Below are 19,581 nucleotides of genomic sequence, written 5' to 3'. Positions count from 1 at the left end.
GAGTTAATACTTCACAACTGTTTGTTGAATGAGTGGGTGACAGCATGGCATGCCGATCCTGCTGTAAAGTCTTGGGAGGCATGAGATGAATCCTAGTTGTGTCACTTACAAGCTGTGTGATTCAGTACATTTTAACCTGAGCCTTAGTTTCCCCGTCTGTAACCTGAGACCTACCTCTCATGAGTTCTTTGTGAAGAGTTAAAGGAGACAATGTGCTGAATGAGCCTCAGTTGCCTCTCATTCTTTCCGGTCCTATCAACTCTATTTAAAGGAGTCTCCCAAGCCAATTGAATTGCAGTGAACGTTTTCATTTACTTTGGATTATAGGTCGTTATAAATATTAACAAATAAGACTTAAAAAGGACACCTTCGAGTAGGTCAGACGAAAGTACAAAAATTGTGTGTGTGGGGCTGCAGTTTAAGGACCTTTTCTGCAGCCACCACATGGTAGCAAAACGGTGTTAAGCAGTGCACGAGAGTCTGCGTCGACGACAGCCAGAGTCCATGCATCGGGAGGTTCTCTCGGTTTGAGAAGAAACAAACAGTAGGACATGCACGGGCCGGGAGGTGCAGTTCCTCGCTCTTGCCGCTAGGGGTCAGGAGGTTACCGCTTCAGGGTTGGAAGACGGGGCCCGTCTGGGATTGATTGGCTAGTGGTGGCGGTGGGAGGTGGGGGTGGAGGAGGATGCAGCGTGCTGTCGGGCGACTTCCTGGTTACTGACACCAAACTTTGGAATGACTTTGTGGTGGTGGTTGGTAGGGAGGGGCGTCAACTTTCCAGTCTTAGACCAGAGGAAAGATGCCAGTTTGGGGCCAAAGGCAGAGATGATACTGCAGCTTCCCAAAGAGCTTTTTCTTCAGCAGATACAATCTGCGAGGGGTCCAGAGCAGTGCCAGGGTCCTGGTGAAGATTCACTCCTCCCTGGGGGTGGGCGGGGGGGGGGGTGGCTCCTTCCTAAGCACCCCACCCTCCATTGGGGCTGTCTGTCCAGAATATCCATCTTTTATCCTGACTGTCCCTGGTCACGAGGGACCATCTTTCAGGACCAAGTCTACCCTTGTACAGCCTGGGGCAGTAAAGAGCCCCAGGTGGGCTCCTCGCATTTGCTGGGCCTCTGTTTTCCCACTGTCTAATAAAGTAGTTGTTCAGACTCCTAGCCCCTTCTAGCCTTGCCATTCAGTTCAGTATCTTCACAGAAAGTCTGTGGGGTTCTTTTCTGAATGAGGCCCTCCAAGAGGCAAAGCTAAGAAAAAGCTTAAGAAGATACCCAGGGCTCACCCAGACAGGAGGCCCCTCCAAAATAGGCCATCTCTTTGCTTGCTCCCCAAAGGTTCCCCCACGCCAGCCTTGTGGTTAAAAGAGGAACCCTTGCCTGAGCCCCTGTGAGGAGCACGGCCTGGCCCATGGACTCAGAGCCCAGGGAGGGATGGATAGCTGAGCTCTTGGCCTGGACGGACCTCTGGGGAAGCTCTGAATGGCAGAAGTGATTTCAAAGCTATCTAGCAGCTGAGGCAGCAGGACTGCCGTGGTCCTACCCCTTCACCATGCACCAGACCCTACTGAGTCTGCTATCTGCTGAACCCTCCAGAAGCCCGGAGGCAGAGGCCTAGAGAATACGATCTCCCAGACAACCAGACGACGTGGCAGTCACAGGACCTGGGCTGAGTCCTGGTTTGCCCTTTCCCAGCTGTGTGCCACTGACAGACTACACAGCCTCTCTGAATCTCAGCTTCTTCGTCTGTCAAATGAGGACGACAAACCCACCCCATAGAAGTGTGAGGATTCATTACGACAGTGCACGTAAAACCCTTAACATACACAAAGCTACCTTAAAGACAGGAAAACCAAGGCTCCGTGACCAGCAAGTTTTCCAGCTACTGTTTGGGGGCTGGAATCCTGTTCAACCTGCAAAGTGGGAAAGGGCTGATGGGCACTTGGTGGAATTCGAATCATCACCTCAGGCCTCAGATGGTGATGTGCTTTGTGTCTGCAGCAGGCAAGAGTGAGCCCTAGGCAGGCAGCTTACAGGATGGACCTCTTGTGTAGGAGTCCAGCACCCTACTTCCATTGTGTCCATAGCTCTGGGCTGGGGGTGAGGCAGGGGCCATGAAGCCCGGCCTTTGCTAGCTGTGGTAGGGCAGGAAGGCCTCAGGCAGGTCACTTTCCCTCTCTGGAGCTCTGTTTCCTCCATCAGCGCAGTGATGGGACAAACACAAATTCCTTGGTTTTGCATTAGTTCATACAGCAGCCTTGAAGGCCCCTGGGTAGGCAGGAAAAGTTTGGGGCTTCATACCTGGGCCCCAAGATTCCAATGCCCTCAACCTGACTCAGCGTGCAAGGCCCACCAAGCAGGGTGTCTCAGCCCTTGGAGGGAGAGGAGCCAGCCTCACAGGTCTTCCCAGAAATGAGGCCCTGGACTGCCACCCAGCACTCTGAAAGGAACATCAGTGGCCAAAGTAGGGCCAAGATGTAGGGCACTCATCTGGGCCTCTCACTCCCTAGCCCTGAACTCAGAAGTGGGGGGTGGGTGAAGGAAGAGGGTGAGGATGGGGACTTTTTGCTTCGTGAAAAAGGGAAGAGGGACTCTTCTGGACTAGAGCTGGCCTCATGCTTAAGCTGGTAATAATGAGAGGCTGGATCCATCCTCCAGGTTCTTAGGGAGGAGAAAGATTAAAGGTAGGAGAACTGGGTCTGAGGACTGAACTTGACCCTGACCCATCACTTCCCCCCTATGAACTGGGGTAAGCCTGGCAGGAAGGGATGGGGTGAGAGCAGGGCGGGGTGAGAGCAGGGCTGGGTGACATCACCCCTACCCCCATGCCTGTCCTAACCCTGTCTCCAGAGTGAGACCCCACGTCTTGCACAGTGATCCTTGACCCAATCACCATACTCTCCCCTCCAGGCCTTTGTAGATCATTTCCACTGCACACACTGCCTTTCCTCTATCTGCCTAGAAACCCATTCATCCTTCAAGGCCTTGCTGAGGCATCACCTCCTCCAGGAAGCCCTCCCAACCTCCCAGCAGAGTCAAAATCCATGGCACTCACCAGTTATGTCAACCTGGCTTTGGCACTCCTCACTCCCTGTTGTAATGGTTTCTAGCTCCCTGATTAGACCAGGAACTCTGAGGGTAGGCCCTGGTTCTCATTCTTCTCCAGCGGCTCGTGGAATCATTGAAGTGCTTGCCAATTGCCCATGTTCAGTGAGCTTGTAGGAACTTGACCATTCTTGCTCTCAGGTCAACTTTTCTCCATCTGCCCAGTAATGCCAGAGGCGAACGGTTGCAGTAAGAGCTTCCTTTTGGGAATAAACTTCTCCAACTCTTCCCCTCATGCCCCTTTCTCCCTAATGTCCCTCAGGAGTTCTCCCTGGCCCCACCAAGGCCAAGGCGCCCCTGCACTCCTGTTCTCTCCACCTGGGGTCCCCATGACTTACTACTGACCTCAAATAGGGTCCTCAGCCCCTGGGTGGCCCCCTTCCCTTCCCTGGGGTGGGTGCTGAGGCCAAGGTCCTCTCCCATCTCCTGCTCTCTTGGGCCCCAGGGGGCTGGAAGCAGGCCCAGCTTTCTGGCCTTGCTCTCCCTTGGAGTGGCTAGGTCCTCCACAGCCTCCAAGCGGGGGCTGCAGTGGCTCTGTGTCTGAGCAGCATCCTGGATCTCCCCCAAGATGAGGGCCAAGGCCCTTGGTGGCAGCTGAGGAAGCCCAGGGCCAGGCTGGTGCTGGGCCAGGTGACAGGCAGGGGCGGGTGCGGCAGCAGGTGGGGGCTGGTCAGTCGCTGAGCACAGCCCCTGGGAGTTCATTGGTGAGCGTGTGCCAGCGCTCGATCCGCTTGTCCTTGTTCTTCAGGCAGTCGAACCAGTGCTTCAGGCGCTCGCCCTTAGCATTGATGCCCAGAACCACGCCTCCTGCAAGAAGGGAGCCAAAGGAGTAGCGAGGGACATGGTGACCTTCTGACTCCCAAGGGCCTGGGGGCAGGGGTTCCCATAAGACTAACCCTCTTGAACCAGTGCCCCCCACCCCAAAACCACCCCCTCCAGGGCTGGACCCTCTACCCTGCCCACTGGGCTCTGAGGGTGAGCAGTGGTTTGACTACCACACCACACTCTTAGCCTGACCCCCATCCCCACTGCGAAACCAGAGCCCTGGGATCCTGTCCTTCCCCTCTCTAGGGCCAGAGCAGTGCTGGGGGTAAGGTGTGGTCACGTCTTAGCCGAGGGATGGAGGCAGCTCCACTATGCACAGCCAAGACACTGATGCCGACACCCACCAGGAATTCAGGGCTCCAAGGGCTCCGAGTCCAGCCCAAAGCACTGACCATCTTCACCTCTCACCACTGCTCCACACAGGCTGGTGTGTGACCCTCCCAGACCCCTTTCCCTCTCTGGGCCTATCTAATCCTCTGTCACATGGAGTCAGGCTGGATAAAGTCTGAGGCCCCTTGTGCCTGGGGCCAGATAGTCTGGGGAAAGCCGGGGCCATAGAGGCTAGGAAGCAGAGGCTGTGGCCTGGATTCAGGGCCGCTGTCCTCTGCGAACCCAGAACAGGCATGTGGCTAAAGGACATTCTCATTGTGTCCTCTTACCAATGAAGTCGTTGGATTTTCCAATGTCATAATCCCAAACAGTGACTTCCAGGGTCTTCTTCGCCAGGTCCCCATGCTTAATCTCATAACAGAATTCCTGGTGGTCAGAAGAAGAGTCAGGGCCAACACCACGGGGCCTGGAACCTGGCCAGTGGCCAGGAAGGCTCTGGGGTGCGGTGAGGGGTGAATGAATGGAGGGAGAAAGGAAGGGAGAGGGGGAGGGGTGGATGGGAGGGTGATCAGTACTCAGTGGTAGATGGTGGCAGATCCTCACCCATTCCACCCACTTCTGCCCGAGAACCTGGCTGGGGTCCTCAAGGTCCCCTGCTCTCCAACCTGCCTGGTCCAATGTCACTGAAGCTGCTCTCTCCAGATCCCCAGGAGCCTCATCACCAAATCAACACACACTTGGCGACCTTAGCATGCTTGACCGCTCTTGGGTCTGGCTCTGTTGACCACTCCCTGCCTTGTGAAAGTCTCTCCCCCACAGCTTCCGGGATCATCTGACATCTGGTATCCCCTTCACTCTCTGAAAGCATCTCCTTGGTCTCCTCCTCCTGCCCCTCAGTCACGCGGGCTCTTCCCTAGGCCCCTCTGCTCCTCTCCATATGCCCCTGCCCCCGAGCTGAAGACCTTGGGATCCACCCAGAGCAGAACTTCTCAAGGCCCTGGGACATCTCAAATCCTCACACCCACCAGAGCTTCCTCCATCTCGCTTGTACCTCCCCTCTTGTTGTCAGGTCCCCCCCTTCCACCTCCACATCCTCATGGCCACAGTCCCAATCAGCTGGATCCTCTGAAGAGCTTTCCGGGATTCCTTGCATCTCCACCTGCACCACCTTGGCCTGGTCCAGCCTGGCCTTGCCTCTCCCCCACCTCTCATGGTTAGGGGCTCTCCTATCGGCCCCTCTCCACCTCTCAGTTTCCACAGTAACCCTTGGAAAAGCCAGTCTCTCCGGCAAACCCTGCCCTGAGGGAGAGCAAGCAGCTTCCCAGCAGCTTCACCAGCCCCTCATACCTCGTTGAACTCGGGGTTCAGGGTCTTCTTCTTTACTGCCGTCTTGTGTTTGGATTTCTTGTCCACATCTGGCTTCAGGTATCTGGAATTAGAACCAACAAATGGGCAGAGGGTGAGGAGAAGCTAAGGAGACAGACAGAGCCAGCAGGGCTTGGAAAAGCCTTTTGTTCTGGAGAGACATCCCTGGGCCCCCCATTCATACTAACCGTGGGACACCCCAGCACTACTTTGTGGCCAAGGTTAGTGGTCCTCTGCCGTGGGAGGAGAAGCAAACGGTTCCTTTGTCACCTAGACTTCTGTCCCCACGCCCATTTCGGAAGTTAACCACAGAGTCCCCTTCTCCCCTAGAGGTTTTTCCTGGTTTCTGGAAGTCTAATGTTCATAAAGCTTACATTTCTCACCAGAAAAAAAACATTTTTAGCAGCATTGGTCCCTTGTTAGTTTAAATAGCAGATTTATCAAGATACAATTCACATACTATGAATATCATCTTTCTAAAGTATGTGAAGTATAGTATATAATTATACAGGTGCTATATATAGTATACAACATAATAGTCTATTCCCAGATTATACAACCATTGCCTCTGCCTCACTGGAGCTTTGAGGAAGTTACAACAGTGCTTTCTGTAGGGAGAGTGAAGCCTGGCGTAGGAGCCAGTTCCTTTATAAAGAACTAACACCTAGACTTTGATACAGAAGGACTGCTTTCATCAGGCTCAGAGAGGTAGAGGGACTTGCCAGGCCACACAGCTGCTCAGCACAGGGCTGGTGCTCACAACCCAGGACAGGAGTTCCTTTGCAGAACTGCTCACCCTGTCCCTGCATAGACACTTGAGTGAGAACTGTCCTTCCCCTGCTGAGAGTTCTTTGGGCGTGAGGACTACATCTGTCTCACTCACCACCAGCTTCCTGGCACCCTGCTTGGGGCTCAGTACACTGGGTAGGTCAACAAACACCTGCTGAATGAATGCATGAATTCCTAGAAGTGACATTACCCGCCCAAAGGTACACACATATCAAGTTTCTTGCTTCATTGTGCCAAACTGTCCTCTGGAAAGGCTGTATGGATGATGCATTGTACCCTCAACAAAGCTGAGTATGGCTGCCTTAAAACCCCTTGCTGGTTTGCAATCATCTCTTGGACATCAGTCTTAGCAACATATTTATGGATGGGTCTCCTCAGGCAAGGGAAACAGAAGCAAAAATAAACTACTGGGACCATACCAAAATAAAAAGCTTGTACACACAAAGGAAACCATTAGTAAAATGAAAAAGACAACTTACTGAAAGAGAGAAAATACTTGCAAATGATAGATCTGAGAAGGGGTTAATACCCAAAATATATTAAAAAATTTTTAACATTTATTTTTGAAAGACAGAGCAGGGAAGGGGCAGAGAGAGAGGAAGACAGAGGATCAGAAGTGGGCTCTTCACTGATAGAGAGCCCAATGTGGGGCTCAAACTCACAAACCATGAGATCATGACCTGAGCCCAAGCCGGATGCTTAACCGAGTCACCCAGGTGCCCTTAATACCCAAAATATATAAAGAACTTACACGCTCAACACCAAAATCCCCCAAATAATCTGATTAAAACATGGGCAGGGAACCTGAACAGACATTTTTCTTTAAAAATAAGATTAAAAAAAACCTGTAAAGTTTATTTATTTTGAGAGAGAGGGAGCACATGAGTGAGAGATGCAGGGAGAGAGGGAAAGAGAATCCCAAGCAGGCTCTGCACTGTCAGCGCCGAGCCCGATGCAGGCCTTGGACTCACGAACCATGAGATCATGACCTGAGCAGAAATCAAGAGTTGGATGCTTAACCAACAAAGCCACCCAGGCGCCCCTAAGTAGACATTTTTCTAAAGCAAGTATACAGATGGCCAACAGATACATGAAATCAATAATCATCATGGGAGTATAAATCAAAACCACCGGGAGATACCACCTTACACCTGTCAGAAATGGCTAGCGTCAAATAGACAAGAAGTAAGTGTTGCTGAAGATGTGATGAGGAACCCATTCCTTGTTGGTGGGAATGCAAACTGGTGCAGCCACTGTGGAAAACAGTATGGACGTTACTCAAAAGAGTAAAAGTAGAAATACCATGTGATCTGGTAATTCCATTACTGAGTAGTTACCCAAAGAAAACAAAAACACTAATTCAAAAAGGTATGGATATTCCCGTGTTTACTGAAGCATTATTTACAATAGCCAAATTATGGAAGCAACACGAGTATTCACTGATAGAAGAATGGATAAAGAAAATGTGGTATATGTATGTATATGGGTGTGTGTGTATGTATGTATATATTCTATATATACACAAGGGAATATTAACCCTAAAAAAATGAGAGCTTTTCATTTGTGCAACATGGATAGACCTAGAGAGTATTATACTAAGCGAAATAAGTCAGAGAGAGAAGCACCATATGATTTCCCTTACATGCAAAATCTGAAAACCAAAGCAAATGAGTAAAAAACCAGAAACATCCTCATAAACCGAAACAAACTGGTAGTTGCCAGAGGGGAGGGACAGGAAGGAAGGGACAGGTAAAACCGGTGAAGGGAATTAAGAGGTACAGATTTCCAGTTATTTAAAAAAAACAAAAATCCTTGCTGGCTTGAAAGGCAGCAAGTGTGATATATCACTGTTGGCTTTTTCAGTTGTGGTTTTTATTACATAAAAAACACTAGTTCGTTATAGGAACACTAGAAGATACGTACTGAAGAAAGTTGGAGGTGGGAAAGAGAAATGAAGACGTAGATCCACACAAAAACCTGTTTAGCAGTGCTATGCAGTTTATCAATAACTGGAAACTCACAAAACCCAGCAGGAAACAATGAACAAAATGCAAGTAAGTACGCACCTATCAATAATTACTTTAAATCTACATGGTCTAGGGGCGTCTGGGTGGCTCAGTCGGTTAAGCGGCCGACTTCGGCTCAGATCATGATCTCGCGGTCCGTGAGTTCGAGCCCCACGTCGGGCTCTGTGCTGACAGCTCAGAGCTTGGAGCCTGTTTCAGATTCTGTGTCTCCCTCTCTCTGACCCTCCCCTATTCATGCTCTCTCTCTGTCTCAAAAATAAATAAATGTTAAAAAATAAATAAATTTACATGGTCTAAATGCTTACAAGGCATGGGGTTACAGAATGGATAAAAAAAGGAAAAAAAAAAAAAGACTTATCTATAAGCTGCCTAGAAGGGACTCAGTTCAGACTTAAAGACACAGACTGAAAATGAGGGGATGGAAAAAGAAATTACATTCAAATGGAAGTGGGGGTGGGGGGAAAGCTGGGGTAGCAATACTTGCATCAGACAAAACAGACTTTAAAACAGAGACAAAGAAGGGCAGTATATAATGATAAGGGGATCAGTCCTACAAGAAAATATGAGAGTTATAAATATGTATACACCCAACATTGTAGCATCTAAATACATAAAGACATAAATACTAACAGACATAAAGAACACAACTGACAGTAATATAATAGTAGGTGACTAATACCCCAACAATTACATCAATGGATAGACCATCCAGGCAGAAAATCAATAAGGAAACTGTCTTTGAATGGCACATTAGACCAGCTGGAACATTCTCCAAGATTGATCACCTGTTAGACCACAAAACAAATCTCTCTATTTAAGAAGACTGAAATCACATCAGACATTTTTTCCCAACAATAAGAAACTAAAAATCAATTAAAAGAAAGAACTGGAAAAACCCACAAACACATGGAGGATAAACGACATGCTACTAAACAACAAGTGGGTTAACAAAGAAATCAGACAAAATTTAAAAATACATGGAGACAGGGCACCTGGGTGGCTCAGTTGGTTGAGCATCCAACTTCAGCTCAGGTCATGATCTCACAGTTTAGGAGTTCGAGCCCCGTGTGGGGCTCTGTGCTGACACCTTAGAGTCTAGAGCCTGCTTTGGATTCTGGGTCTCCCTCTCTCTGTCTCTCCCCTGCTCATGCTCTGAGTTTCTCTCTCAAAAATAAACAAACATTAAAAAAATACATGGAGACAAAAATGAAAACACAATGGTCCAAAATCTTTGCGATGCAGTGAAAGTAGTTCTAAGAGAAATTGACAGAGATACAGTCCTACCTCAAGAAACAAGAAAAATCTCAAACAATCTAACCTTACACCCAAAGGAACTAGAAAAAGAACAAACAAAGCCTAAAGTTAAAAGAAGGAAATAATAAAGATCAGAGTAGAATAAATGAAGTAAAGACTTAAAAACAGGAAAATACCAGTGAAACTAAGGGCTGTTGTTTAAAAAGATAAACAGGGGCACCTGGGTGGCTCAGTCAGTTAAGCACCTGAACAGAGAGCCCATAATTCTTTCTTTTTTGAAATATTTTGAAAGCAAGTGAGCGAGCAGGGGAAGGGTACAGAGAGAGAAGGAGACAGAGAGTCCCAAGCAGTTTCTGCACGGTCAGTGCAGAGCCCAACATGGGGCTCAAACTCACAAACCGTGAGATCATGACCTGAGGTGAAATCAAGGGTCTGATGCTTAACCAACTGAACCACCCAGGTGCCCTTGAAGAGCCCATAGTTAAACCCATGCTTATATGGTCAATTAATATACAACAAAGGAGGCAAGAATATATAGTGGGGAAAAGATAGTCTCTTCAATAAGTGATAGTGGGAAAACTGGACCACTTTTTTTTTTTTAACACCCTGTACAAAAATAAACTCAAAATTGATTAAAGACTTAAATATAAGACCTGCAACCATAAAACTCCTAGAAGAAAACAGAAGTAGTAATCTCTCGGACGTCAGCCTCCATCACATTTTTCTAGAAATGTCCCCTCAGGCAAGGGAAACAAAAGCAAAAATAAACTATAGGGACTACATCAAAATAAAGATTATTTGCACAGTAAAGGAAATCATCAACAAAATGAAAAGACAACCTACTGAAAGGAAGAAATTTGCAAAAGATATATCCATTATCACGGTTAAATCCAAAATATATGAAGAATTTGTGCAACACTAAAAAAAAAGCCGATTAAAAGTGGGTAGAATAGATTGTTTTTTTATTTCAAAGAAGACACACAGCTAGCTAACAGAAACATGGGAAGATGCTCAACATCAGTCATCATCAGAAATATGCAAATCAAACCCACGAGATACCATCTCACACCTGTCAGAATGACTAGTATAAAAAATACAAGAAATAACAAGTATTGACAAGGATGTGGAGAAAAAGCAACTCTCATGCACATTGGTGGGAATGTAAATTGGTGCAGCCACTGTGGAAAATTGTATGGAGGTTCCTCAGAAAATACCCAGGGGAGGGGGAAATACAGGCTTCCAGTAAAACGAGTAAGTCACGAGAATAAAAGACACGACATAGGGAATATAATCAGCGATATTGTAATAGCGTTGTATGGTGACAGAGGGTAGCTACAGTTGTGGTGGGTAAAGCATAATATATACACGTGTTGAATCACTGTGTTGCACACCTGAAACTCACGTAACATCCTGTGTCAACTATCCCTCAATAGCGAATAAATAGAATGTGGAAAAAAAAAATAGTAGATGATCCAGTAATTCCACTACTGGGTATTTATCCAAAGAAAATGAAAACGCTAATTTTAAAAGATGCGTGTACCTGTGTGTTCATTGCAGCATTATGTACAACAGTCAAGATATGGATAGATGAATGGATAAAGAGGTGACACAGACACGCACAAATATCACTCGGCCATAAAAAAGAAGGAGATCTTGCCATTTGCAACAACATAGATGGACCTAGAGAGTACGAAGCTAAATGAAATAGGTCAGAGAAAGACAAAAACCATGTGAAGTCACTCATGTGAAATCTAAAGAATAAAACAAGTGAACAAAGAAACAGACCCATAAACACAGAGAACAAACCAGTGGCTGCCAGAGGGGTGGGGGTGGGGGTTCGGGCAAAACTGGGGAAGGGATGTGGGAGACACAGGTTTCCAGGTATGGAATGAGTACAGGGACAAAAGGCACAGCATAGGGAATATAGTCAAAGGTATTGTAATAGCATTGTATGGTGACAGGGTAACGTTGTGGGTCAATTACACTCAAAAAAAAAAAAAAAAAAAAAAAAAAGGAAACCGAAACGTGCTTCAACGTAAAGGGGAACTGAGCAACAACTTGTGATTTCTCTAGGTGATGAATGACTATCTGGTAATAAGAAAGACCAAACTACGGGTGCTCGTGATCATGTGGGTGAATCTCCAATGCGTTATGCTACATGAGAGAAGTTAGGTTTAAAAGGCAACATGCTGAAAGGTTACCTTTAAAAGAAAGTGTGGAGGGGCGCCTGGGTGTCTCAGTCAGTTAAGCATCCCACTCTTGATCTCAGCTCAGGTCATGATCTCACCGTTTGTGGCTTCGAGCCCCGCATCAGGCTCTGTGCTGACAACACCGAGACAGCTTGAGACTCCGTCTGTCCCTCTCTCTCTGCCCCTCCTGTGCATGCATGTGCTCGCTCGTGCTCTCTCTCTCTCTCAAAATGAATATAAATGCACTTTAAAAAAGAGTCTGGAAAAGGCAAAACTGTTGGGAATAAAAACAAATCCGTGGTTGCGTAGGGCTGGGGGAACTTTCTGGGGTGACAGAGGTATTCCCTATCTTGACTGCGGTGGTGAGAACAAGATTGTATGTAGCAGTTAAACTTCAAAAGGGGAGAAACTTACAGCGTGTAAATTATACCTCACTAAATCTGACTTTTAATCCATCACAGGAACCCGGAATTCCTGTCAACTTGGCAGGTGGACACAGAGCGAGATTTTCAGATTTCACGCCACTTTGGCTTTGGATTGGCTTTCCTCCCGTACCGGAGCTCTAGCACCCCAGATACAAGTGAAGGCACTTTGTTGCCCTCCCCAGTCCCTTCTCCCTGCCTCCCCAGAGACCACTGCTGCTAGGACATTCTCTGCAGGGCTGGAGATCTACAAACGTCCAGAAACAGTATCGCGCTGTATATTTGAGATCTACAGATGTTCAGAAACACTGTTCTCAAGTTTGCTTTGGGGATCAGCATGTTTGGATAGCTGTCCATGTTAATTTATCTAGCCTGAATTTATTCATTTTAACTGCACACTACTTCATTACACGCATATGCCGCATTTTATTAATCTATTCTTCTGCTGATGAACGCGTGGCTATTTCGAGTGTACTGCTATGCCGAGCAATGCTGCAAAAATCAGCCTCTCACCCGTACGTGGGTTTCTAGGATACAAACCTGGGAGGGAGATAATGCAGCCACAGGGGGCCCACATTTGCCTAGTTGACTGGATATGGCTGACTTTTCCTCCAGTGGTTATGGAGAGTCTCCTGATTATCTTCTGGATGGTTATGGCATTTCCTCTCACAGTAGTCTTTAATCTACTGGAAATCACGGTTTTGCTAATGAGTGAGGTGGGGATCCAAATCACTGGTTTTTTTCCTTATTTTCTTATTTTGAGAGATGGAGAGGCACAGCCTTGGGCAGGGGCGTGCAGAGAGAGAGGGAAAGAGAGAATCTAAAGCAGGTTCAGCATGGTCAGTATGGAGCCTGACACAGGGCTCGAACTCATGAACTGTGAGATCACGGCCTGAGCAGAAATCAAGAGTCCAGCACCCCTCAAATCACTGTTTATGTGGAAAACCAGTAGCCCCTGCACCATGTGACCCAGGTCAGCTTCCCATTATACCTGGCCCTGCTGCTGGGCCTGATGGCCTTGAAGTTTTAAATAGTTGCTCTACTAAAATATGATTCAGGGGCGCCTGGGTGGCTCAGTCAGTTAAGTGTCCGACTCTCGATCTCGGCTCGGGTCATGATCTCACAGTCGAGATCGAGCCCCATTGTCAGGCTCTGTGCTATACGTGACGCCTGCTTAAGATTCTCACTCTCTGCCCCTCCCCTGCTCGTGCTCTCTCTCTCTCGAAAAAAAAAAATATGATCCACACGTTATATAACGTGCTGTTTTAAAACATACAATTGGGAGCGCCTGGCTGGCTCAGTCAGTGGAACAGAGGACTTGATCTCAGGGTCGTGAGATCAATGTCGGGTATGGTGCCTACTTAAAAAAAAATAAAGTACAAAAGATGGTTTTTAGTATATTCAGAGCTGGGCAACCATCACAGTCAATTTTAGAACATTTTCGTCACCTGGGAAAGAAATGCAGTACCTGTTAGCAGTCACTCCCCATCTCCCCCCAACCTCCTTCCAGCCCCTCCAACTACCAATCCAATCTGTTCGCTGTCTCCGTGGATTTGCCTATATATATACATAGTTTATTTATTTTGAGACAGAGAGAGATCACAAGCAGGGGAGGGGCAGAGAGAGAATCCCAAGCAGGCTCTGCGCTGTCAGTACAGAGCCCGATGCAGGTCTCAAACTCCCAAACTGTGAGATCACGACCTGAACTGAAATCAAGTGTCCGATGCTTAACGGACTGAGCCACCCAGGAGCTCCCATATTTGCCTATTTAAGGCTTTTGTATAAATGAAGTTTTACAACGTGTGGCTTCTTTTGTGTTTGGCTTCTCTCCCTTAGCATAATCTTTGCACGGTCTTTTCAAGGTTCATACAGGTTCTAGCAGAGCCATAGTTTTATGGCTGAATCCCGTCGCTCTGTGTAGCTATGCCACTGTTGGTCTATCCACTCATCAGCGGACGGACATTTAGGTGGTTTCCTTTTGTCCCCTGTGACTGATGCTGCTGTGAGCATTCATGTACCAGTGTTCGTGTGCACGTGTGTTTCCAGCTCTCGAGGGGACTTGCTGGATCACGTGGTGACTCCATGTTTAACTTCTGAGGAACCGCAGATGGTTTCCTAGAGTGGCTGTACCACATTTTATAATAAAGAAAATCCTACTTACTTTAAAATCTTAGTTTTTTTTAACCTAAGCTTACTTTTTTTTTTTAATGTTTTATTTATTTTTGAGACAGAGACAGAGCATGAGCAGGGGAGGGGCAGACACAGAATCCAAAGCAGGCTCCAGGCTCTGAGCCGTCAGCACAGAGCCCAACGTGGGGCTTGAACTCACGAACCGTGAGATCATGACCTGAGCCGAAGTCGGATGCTTAACTGAGCCACCCAGGTGCCCCATTTTACTTGCTTATTTTTGAGAGCAAGAGACTATGTGGGGGGGGGAGGGGGGGGGGAGGGAGGGGGAGGGGGGGAGAGAGAATATCCCAAGCTGCCTCCCATGTGTCAGCACAGAGCCCAAAGCGGGGCTCGATCCCATGAAACGTGAGATCACGCGTGACCTGAGCCGAAATCAACAGTGGGATGCTTAACCAACTGAGTCACCCAGGCGCCCCTAAAATCTTTAAAAGTAATCTCTACATCCAACGTGGGGCTCGAACTCACAACCCTAAGATCAAGAGTCACACGCTTCACTGGCTGAGCTAGCCAGGCATCCCTATAATAGGACCTTAAAAGTGACAGAAATAGAATGGAGGCCGATGGGAATGGTAGGCGGCCCCAGAGTTGTGCCTGTGGCAGGCCTGGCCTCCCTATGGTGTCAAGGCACCCCATGGCCCTTGGGGCTCCTCACTGTCCCCTCAGGCCAGGCTCATCCCTCTTCTAGGTTTAGCTCCTCTATTCCTCTGCCTAAACAGGAATGCCTCCCCTCTGCTGAGCCAAATTCCTGCCCGCGTCCCACCCTTCCAGAAATTCTCACTGTGAAAGCAAACGTCCATCATTTATTTGTAGCAGGCCCAAAGCACGGACGGTGCTCGCTGTGTGTCCCCGCTTCCTCCCTGTCTGCAGGGCCACCAGCTCCTGCCTTCCCCTCCAAGCTAGGGTCACTGTATAGCCTGGCACAGATGCATGATGGCCTTGCACGCCCCCCCACCCCCGCCCCGAGTTAGAGTTTCTATCCAGCACCGCCATGGGCCCCCCTGGCAGGGCGGGGTGGACCCTGATGGGCACCTGTGGCACCAGCACGGGGCTGGGCACACACGGGCAGCCCAAAGTCCCGGCAGAGCTCCTGCTCTGGATCTCCATGCCCGTGCCAGGCCCGGCCCCTCCTCCAACCTGCTAACGGCCCCTCCTGAGGCCGCAGTCAAGGGCAAGCCCGAATGGGGTGTCAGGAGACAACCACGCTCTCTCTGCGTGACCCGGGAAGCCATTCAGATTCTCCAGGCCTCGGCTTCATCTGAGAGACGGGGCTGGTCAGACTTAACCCACAGAGTGGCCAAGAAGAGAACACGCTCCTGGGGGTGCGGCGCCCACCCTGCCTCGGGAGACGCTCTAGCGCTTGCCACGCCGCGCTCCCGTCCCGTGAGGTGAAGGGGGAAGGAGACGGCTGGCCCGGGCCGTTCACTCACGTCTTCACGTAGGGGTCCGAGTAGCCGTTGGCGTCCATGGCGGCCAGGTGTGCACAGCGCACGATGCCGACCAGCAGGCCCTGCTTCTGCGAGCTGTACTTGAGGGAGATCAGGATGCGGCCCCGCTCCTCCAGGGACTTGTCTTCTGTCTTGTCCACCTGCGGGGCAGGCAGTCACCTGGCCGTCCTCACGCGCTCCCACTCTCTCCCGCAGCCAGGGGCTACTGAAGCGGTCCGCTGGCCCGGTGGGTGGGGAGGGGTCACCCTGGCCTCAGCCCCCCCGAAGGTACTTCCTGGAGCCTTCAGGGTGCAGGGGGCAGCCCCCTTGGGGAGAGCCCGCATACAGCTTCGACATATTCCTGACCCCAAGCGGAACAGGGGTCCCTTCCTTTGACCTGGCCCCTGCCTGGGGCTGCCTCAGGGATCAGACCTCAACCGTAGGTCTCCCCATCTGCCCCCCCCCCACCCCCGCCCCGACTAGCCTGAGGGTTTCCACTCCCCACCCTCCTGAGAGCACGGTTCCCACTGTCCGGCTCCCGCTCTTCTGGAACTTCTTCTCCCGACCCTCCATCCACCTGGACACACCCAGCTAGAGGCCCCAGGGTCCCTCCTTGGGCCTCTCTGGTAGGCTCCTCTCACTGAAGTCCCAGCCACATCCCTTTGCCCATGACGGTCCTCTGCCTGTCACTCAAGTGACGTCCCGTGTGGCTCCTCACTGGCAAGGGTTCATGCCTACACCTCTCCGGAGATGGGACTCCTGTGAGGTGAGGGAAGGGCCACCTCCTCTAACTCCCACACCCAGAGCAGACAGGACTAATTGGCCACCGAACTTACTCTAAGCTCAGAAGAGGCCTCAGCATCTTTCTCGACACAGTGCTGGACGGCCATTATTAACGGCCCAGACCAGGCCCGGGGGTTTTAACCGTCTGCCACTCGGGCCTGGTGCTTTGTGTGTGATGGGCTCAGTAAACAGAGGACTTGTGCTAGTTTGGGTGACGGGTGAACATGAAATGATATAGATAAGCAGATTTTCAGCTGCTTTTGGGGGGGGGCGGGGTTCATTATACACTGGGTTGTTTCATAGGAAGACCATTGGATCGGGTATTGTTCAGTACTTACTGAGAACGAATAATGTTCACAGACCACGTAAAACCTAAGATGTGCCATCAAAGCGTGTCTTTACTGCCAGAGCACCGATCTTAAACCGCATTCCTTGGTTACCGCGTGCCTGAGACCGGACCAGCGAGCGACTAGCAAATCCAAGCGAGGCTTGGCGACACCCTGATCACGCCCCAAGCACAGGCACGCGCGTACTCTCACGCATCCACGTGCATGAACACACGCATGTGCTCCACCTACTTGAGAACGTGCCCACACGCACTTGCACACGCACCCACATCCCTGCGCGCTCCCATCCCCACACAGCGGTTTGTCATGCCAGGGTTCACAATTCAGGAACACAACCATACTAGGGGTTGATGTTGCCTTTTAGAAGTGACATAGATCATTCGGAAAAAGTGGGTTTGGGCTAGTGACTCGTAATCAAATAAAAAAGGTTATACCCATCCATCATTCAAATGTCTAGGAGTTGGAAAGAATGTGACGAGGGAATAAAATTTGATCAGGTTATGCAAAAAGGCAGAGTTGGGATCTTGGCCTCGGGCTGACTTTTTTTTTCCAGGGCTGGACTAGGGCGAGCCTGCACGGAGCATTTGTCCCAGGGCCCGGGCCCTACCAGGGACGAGCCTTCCCCTTGCCCAGGCCTCTGGGGGGAAAATGCCCTAAAAGGAGGGTTGTGCCCTCAACACTAGGCTGCTGGAGGGTCTCAGGGTCCTGGGGCCCCCTGGCCAATGCCTCCCACCAGCTCTTCTGAACAGGGTGAAGGCCAGGCCTCCAAGAGCTGGGAAGGGGATTGGGGGGGTGGTGAGGGAGGAGAGGGAAAGGGAGACACAGATGGACAGAGGTTGGGAGGGCTCAGCTGCAGCGGACAGCAGGGGGCAAAGTTGGTTTTGACCATTTCTAGGAAAGGATTAATTTTAGGCTCCTCTAGGTGTCTCACAGGCACCTCACGCCTGTCGTGCTCCCGGAGCATCCCCAGCGGCTCTTCCCATGGCCCTCCACATCACAGTGACCTCTGATCTTTCCAGGCGCTCGACCCCCCCACGTCAGGGATGCTTGATCTACCAGCACACCCACTCCTCCCTCCCCTGTGCACCCCACCCGCCCCGCCACTGGGTCATACTCATCCCCCCACGGCTCTCCCCACCCTCAGCCCCTCTCCCTCTGAGCCTGCGCCCCGGGAGCCTGCGCCCCGGGAGCCTGTTAAAACAGAGGCTTTAGCCCCTGCGTGGCATCTCCCCCCCCCCCGCCCCCGCCCCCCACCCCGGCCCATCTCGCTCACGGTGAGGAGTCCCTCCCAGCTCCCTCCCCCACCAACCTCTGATCTCCCCTCCTAGGACCCAGTCCCATTGTTCTCCCTGATCCACGCAGTGAGCCTCTTGCTTGTGCCTCTAACAGACCTGGCACCTGCTATTCCCTCTGCCAGGAATATTCCCCAAACCTCCATCTAAACCACTGACCACGCGTGCTTTCCTTTGTGACCCTGAGCACTGTCTAACCTAGGCTCTGTTTGGGTAACTCCCCTCGTTTTGAATCCGGCTCCTGTCCAAGCTCCACGAAGGCTGGGATTTTTGTCTGCTTCCCCAGCACCTGAAGCCAGGTCAGGCATATAGTAGGTGCTCAATAAATGCCACTGGCCCTGAGCTGCGAAGCAGGGGGGGAGCCCAGATAGCCTGTGGAGCCCCATCCCCCACTCACTGGCAGCTGCTTCTCCAGGCAGATACTGAATGTCTTAGTGTGATTGGGCTTCAGCTTCTTCAGGGGCACGCGCGTCTCCCCGATGAACTCATTGTGGCGGAATTTGTCCTCGTCACACACGGAGATCCTGGAGGACAAGAAGCCAGCTCTTCAGATATGAGGTGGGGGCCGGGTGGGCGGTGCTCTCCGTTCGCTTTCAAAGTCGTAGGGATGTGCAGGGTGGTTGGGGACGTGGGCGGCAGGGCCAGCCCGAGGGGGAGGCTGGGGCAGGGCGTGGGTGAGGAAGGGGCCTGGGGCCCTCACCCACCGCAGGGTCTTCCGGATCATGTCTTCGTCTGTGATCCCGTAGTAAGTGAGGGTCTCATTCCATGTGGGGTTCAGAGTGTTTCGGAGAGTTTTCGTTCGAAGTTTATTTGCCTGGTGAGAGCAGAAACGAGGCTGTGAGTGTCAGGGAGTCCAGGCCTGCTGGGTCCCCAACACTGAGTAGGCCTAGGGGAAGAAGGCTGTTAAATTGGCTGGCTAAAACATGGAGGTTGGGGCGCCTGGGTGGCTCAGTGGGGGGAGGTCATGACCTCACGGTTTGTGGGGTCAAGCCCCGCTCTGGGCTCTGTGAGGACATCGCGAAGCCTGCTTGAGATTCTCCCTCCTCCTCTCTCCGCCCCTCCCCTTCTCATGTGTGCATGTGCACACACAAGCTCTCTCTCAAAAAATAAGCTTTAGAAATAAAAAATAAAACATGGAGATTTTCCAGGTGATCCGGGCAGGCTCAATGCAATGTGATTACAGGGCCCTTGAAAGCAGAAGGGGGAGGCAGGGGGAGGCAGGGGGAGGCAGGGGGAGGCAGGGGGA

The 19,581-nt window shown here is 50.5% G+C and overlaps 1 protein-coding gene across 1 annotated transcript in view; it reads right to left on the bottom strand.

Moving 5' to 3' along the window:
* Nucleotides 1-298: 298 nt before the first annotated feature.
* Nucleotides 299-19,581, bottom strand: part of DOC2B (double C2 domain beta) — a 32,139-nt gene continuing 12,856 nt past the window's right edge. The window contains exons 4-9 of the mRNA XM_049636727.1: nucleotides 19,040-19,149; nucleotides 18,733-18,859; nucleotides 15,917-16,074; nucleotides 5,601-5,682; nucleotides 4,583-4,679; nucleotides 299-3,905 (exon numbers count right to left, since the gene is read on the bottom strand). Of these exons, the coding sequence (XP_049492684.1) occupies nucleotides 3,769-3,905; nucleotides 4,583-4,679; nucleotides 5,601-5,682; nucleotides 15,917-16,074; nucleotides 18,733-18,859; nucleotides 19,040-19,149 (711 nt within the window). The 3' untranslated portion in view covers nucleotides 299-3,768. The remainder of the gene's footprint in view (nucleotides 3,906-4,582; nucleotides 4,680-5,600; nucleotides 5,683-15,916; nucleotides 16,075-18,732; nucleotides 18,860-19,039; nucleotides 19,150-19,581) is intronic.

The sequence above is a fragment of the Panthera uncia genome, chromosome E1 (genome assembly GCF_023721935.1).
Source record: "Panthera uncia isolate 11264 chromosome E1, Puncia_PCG_1.0, whole genome shotgun sequence".
Lineage (NCBI taxonomy): Eukaryota > Metazoa > Chordata > Mammalia > Carnivora > Felidae > Panthera > Panthera uncia.
The sequence above is the reverse complement of the archived record's forward strand: the minus strand, read 5'-3'. Positions and strand labels throughout refer to the sequence as shown.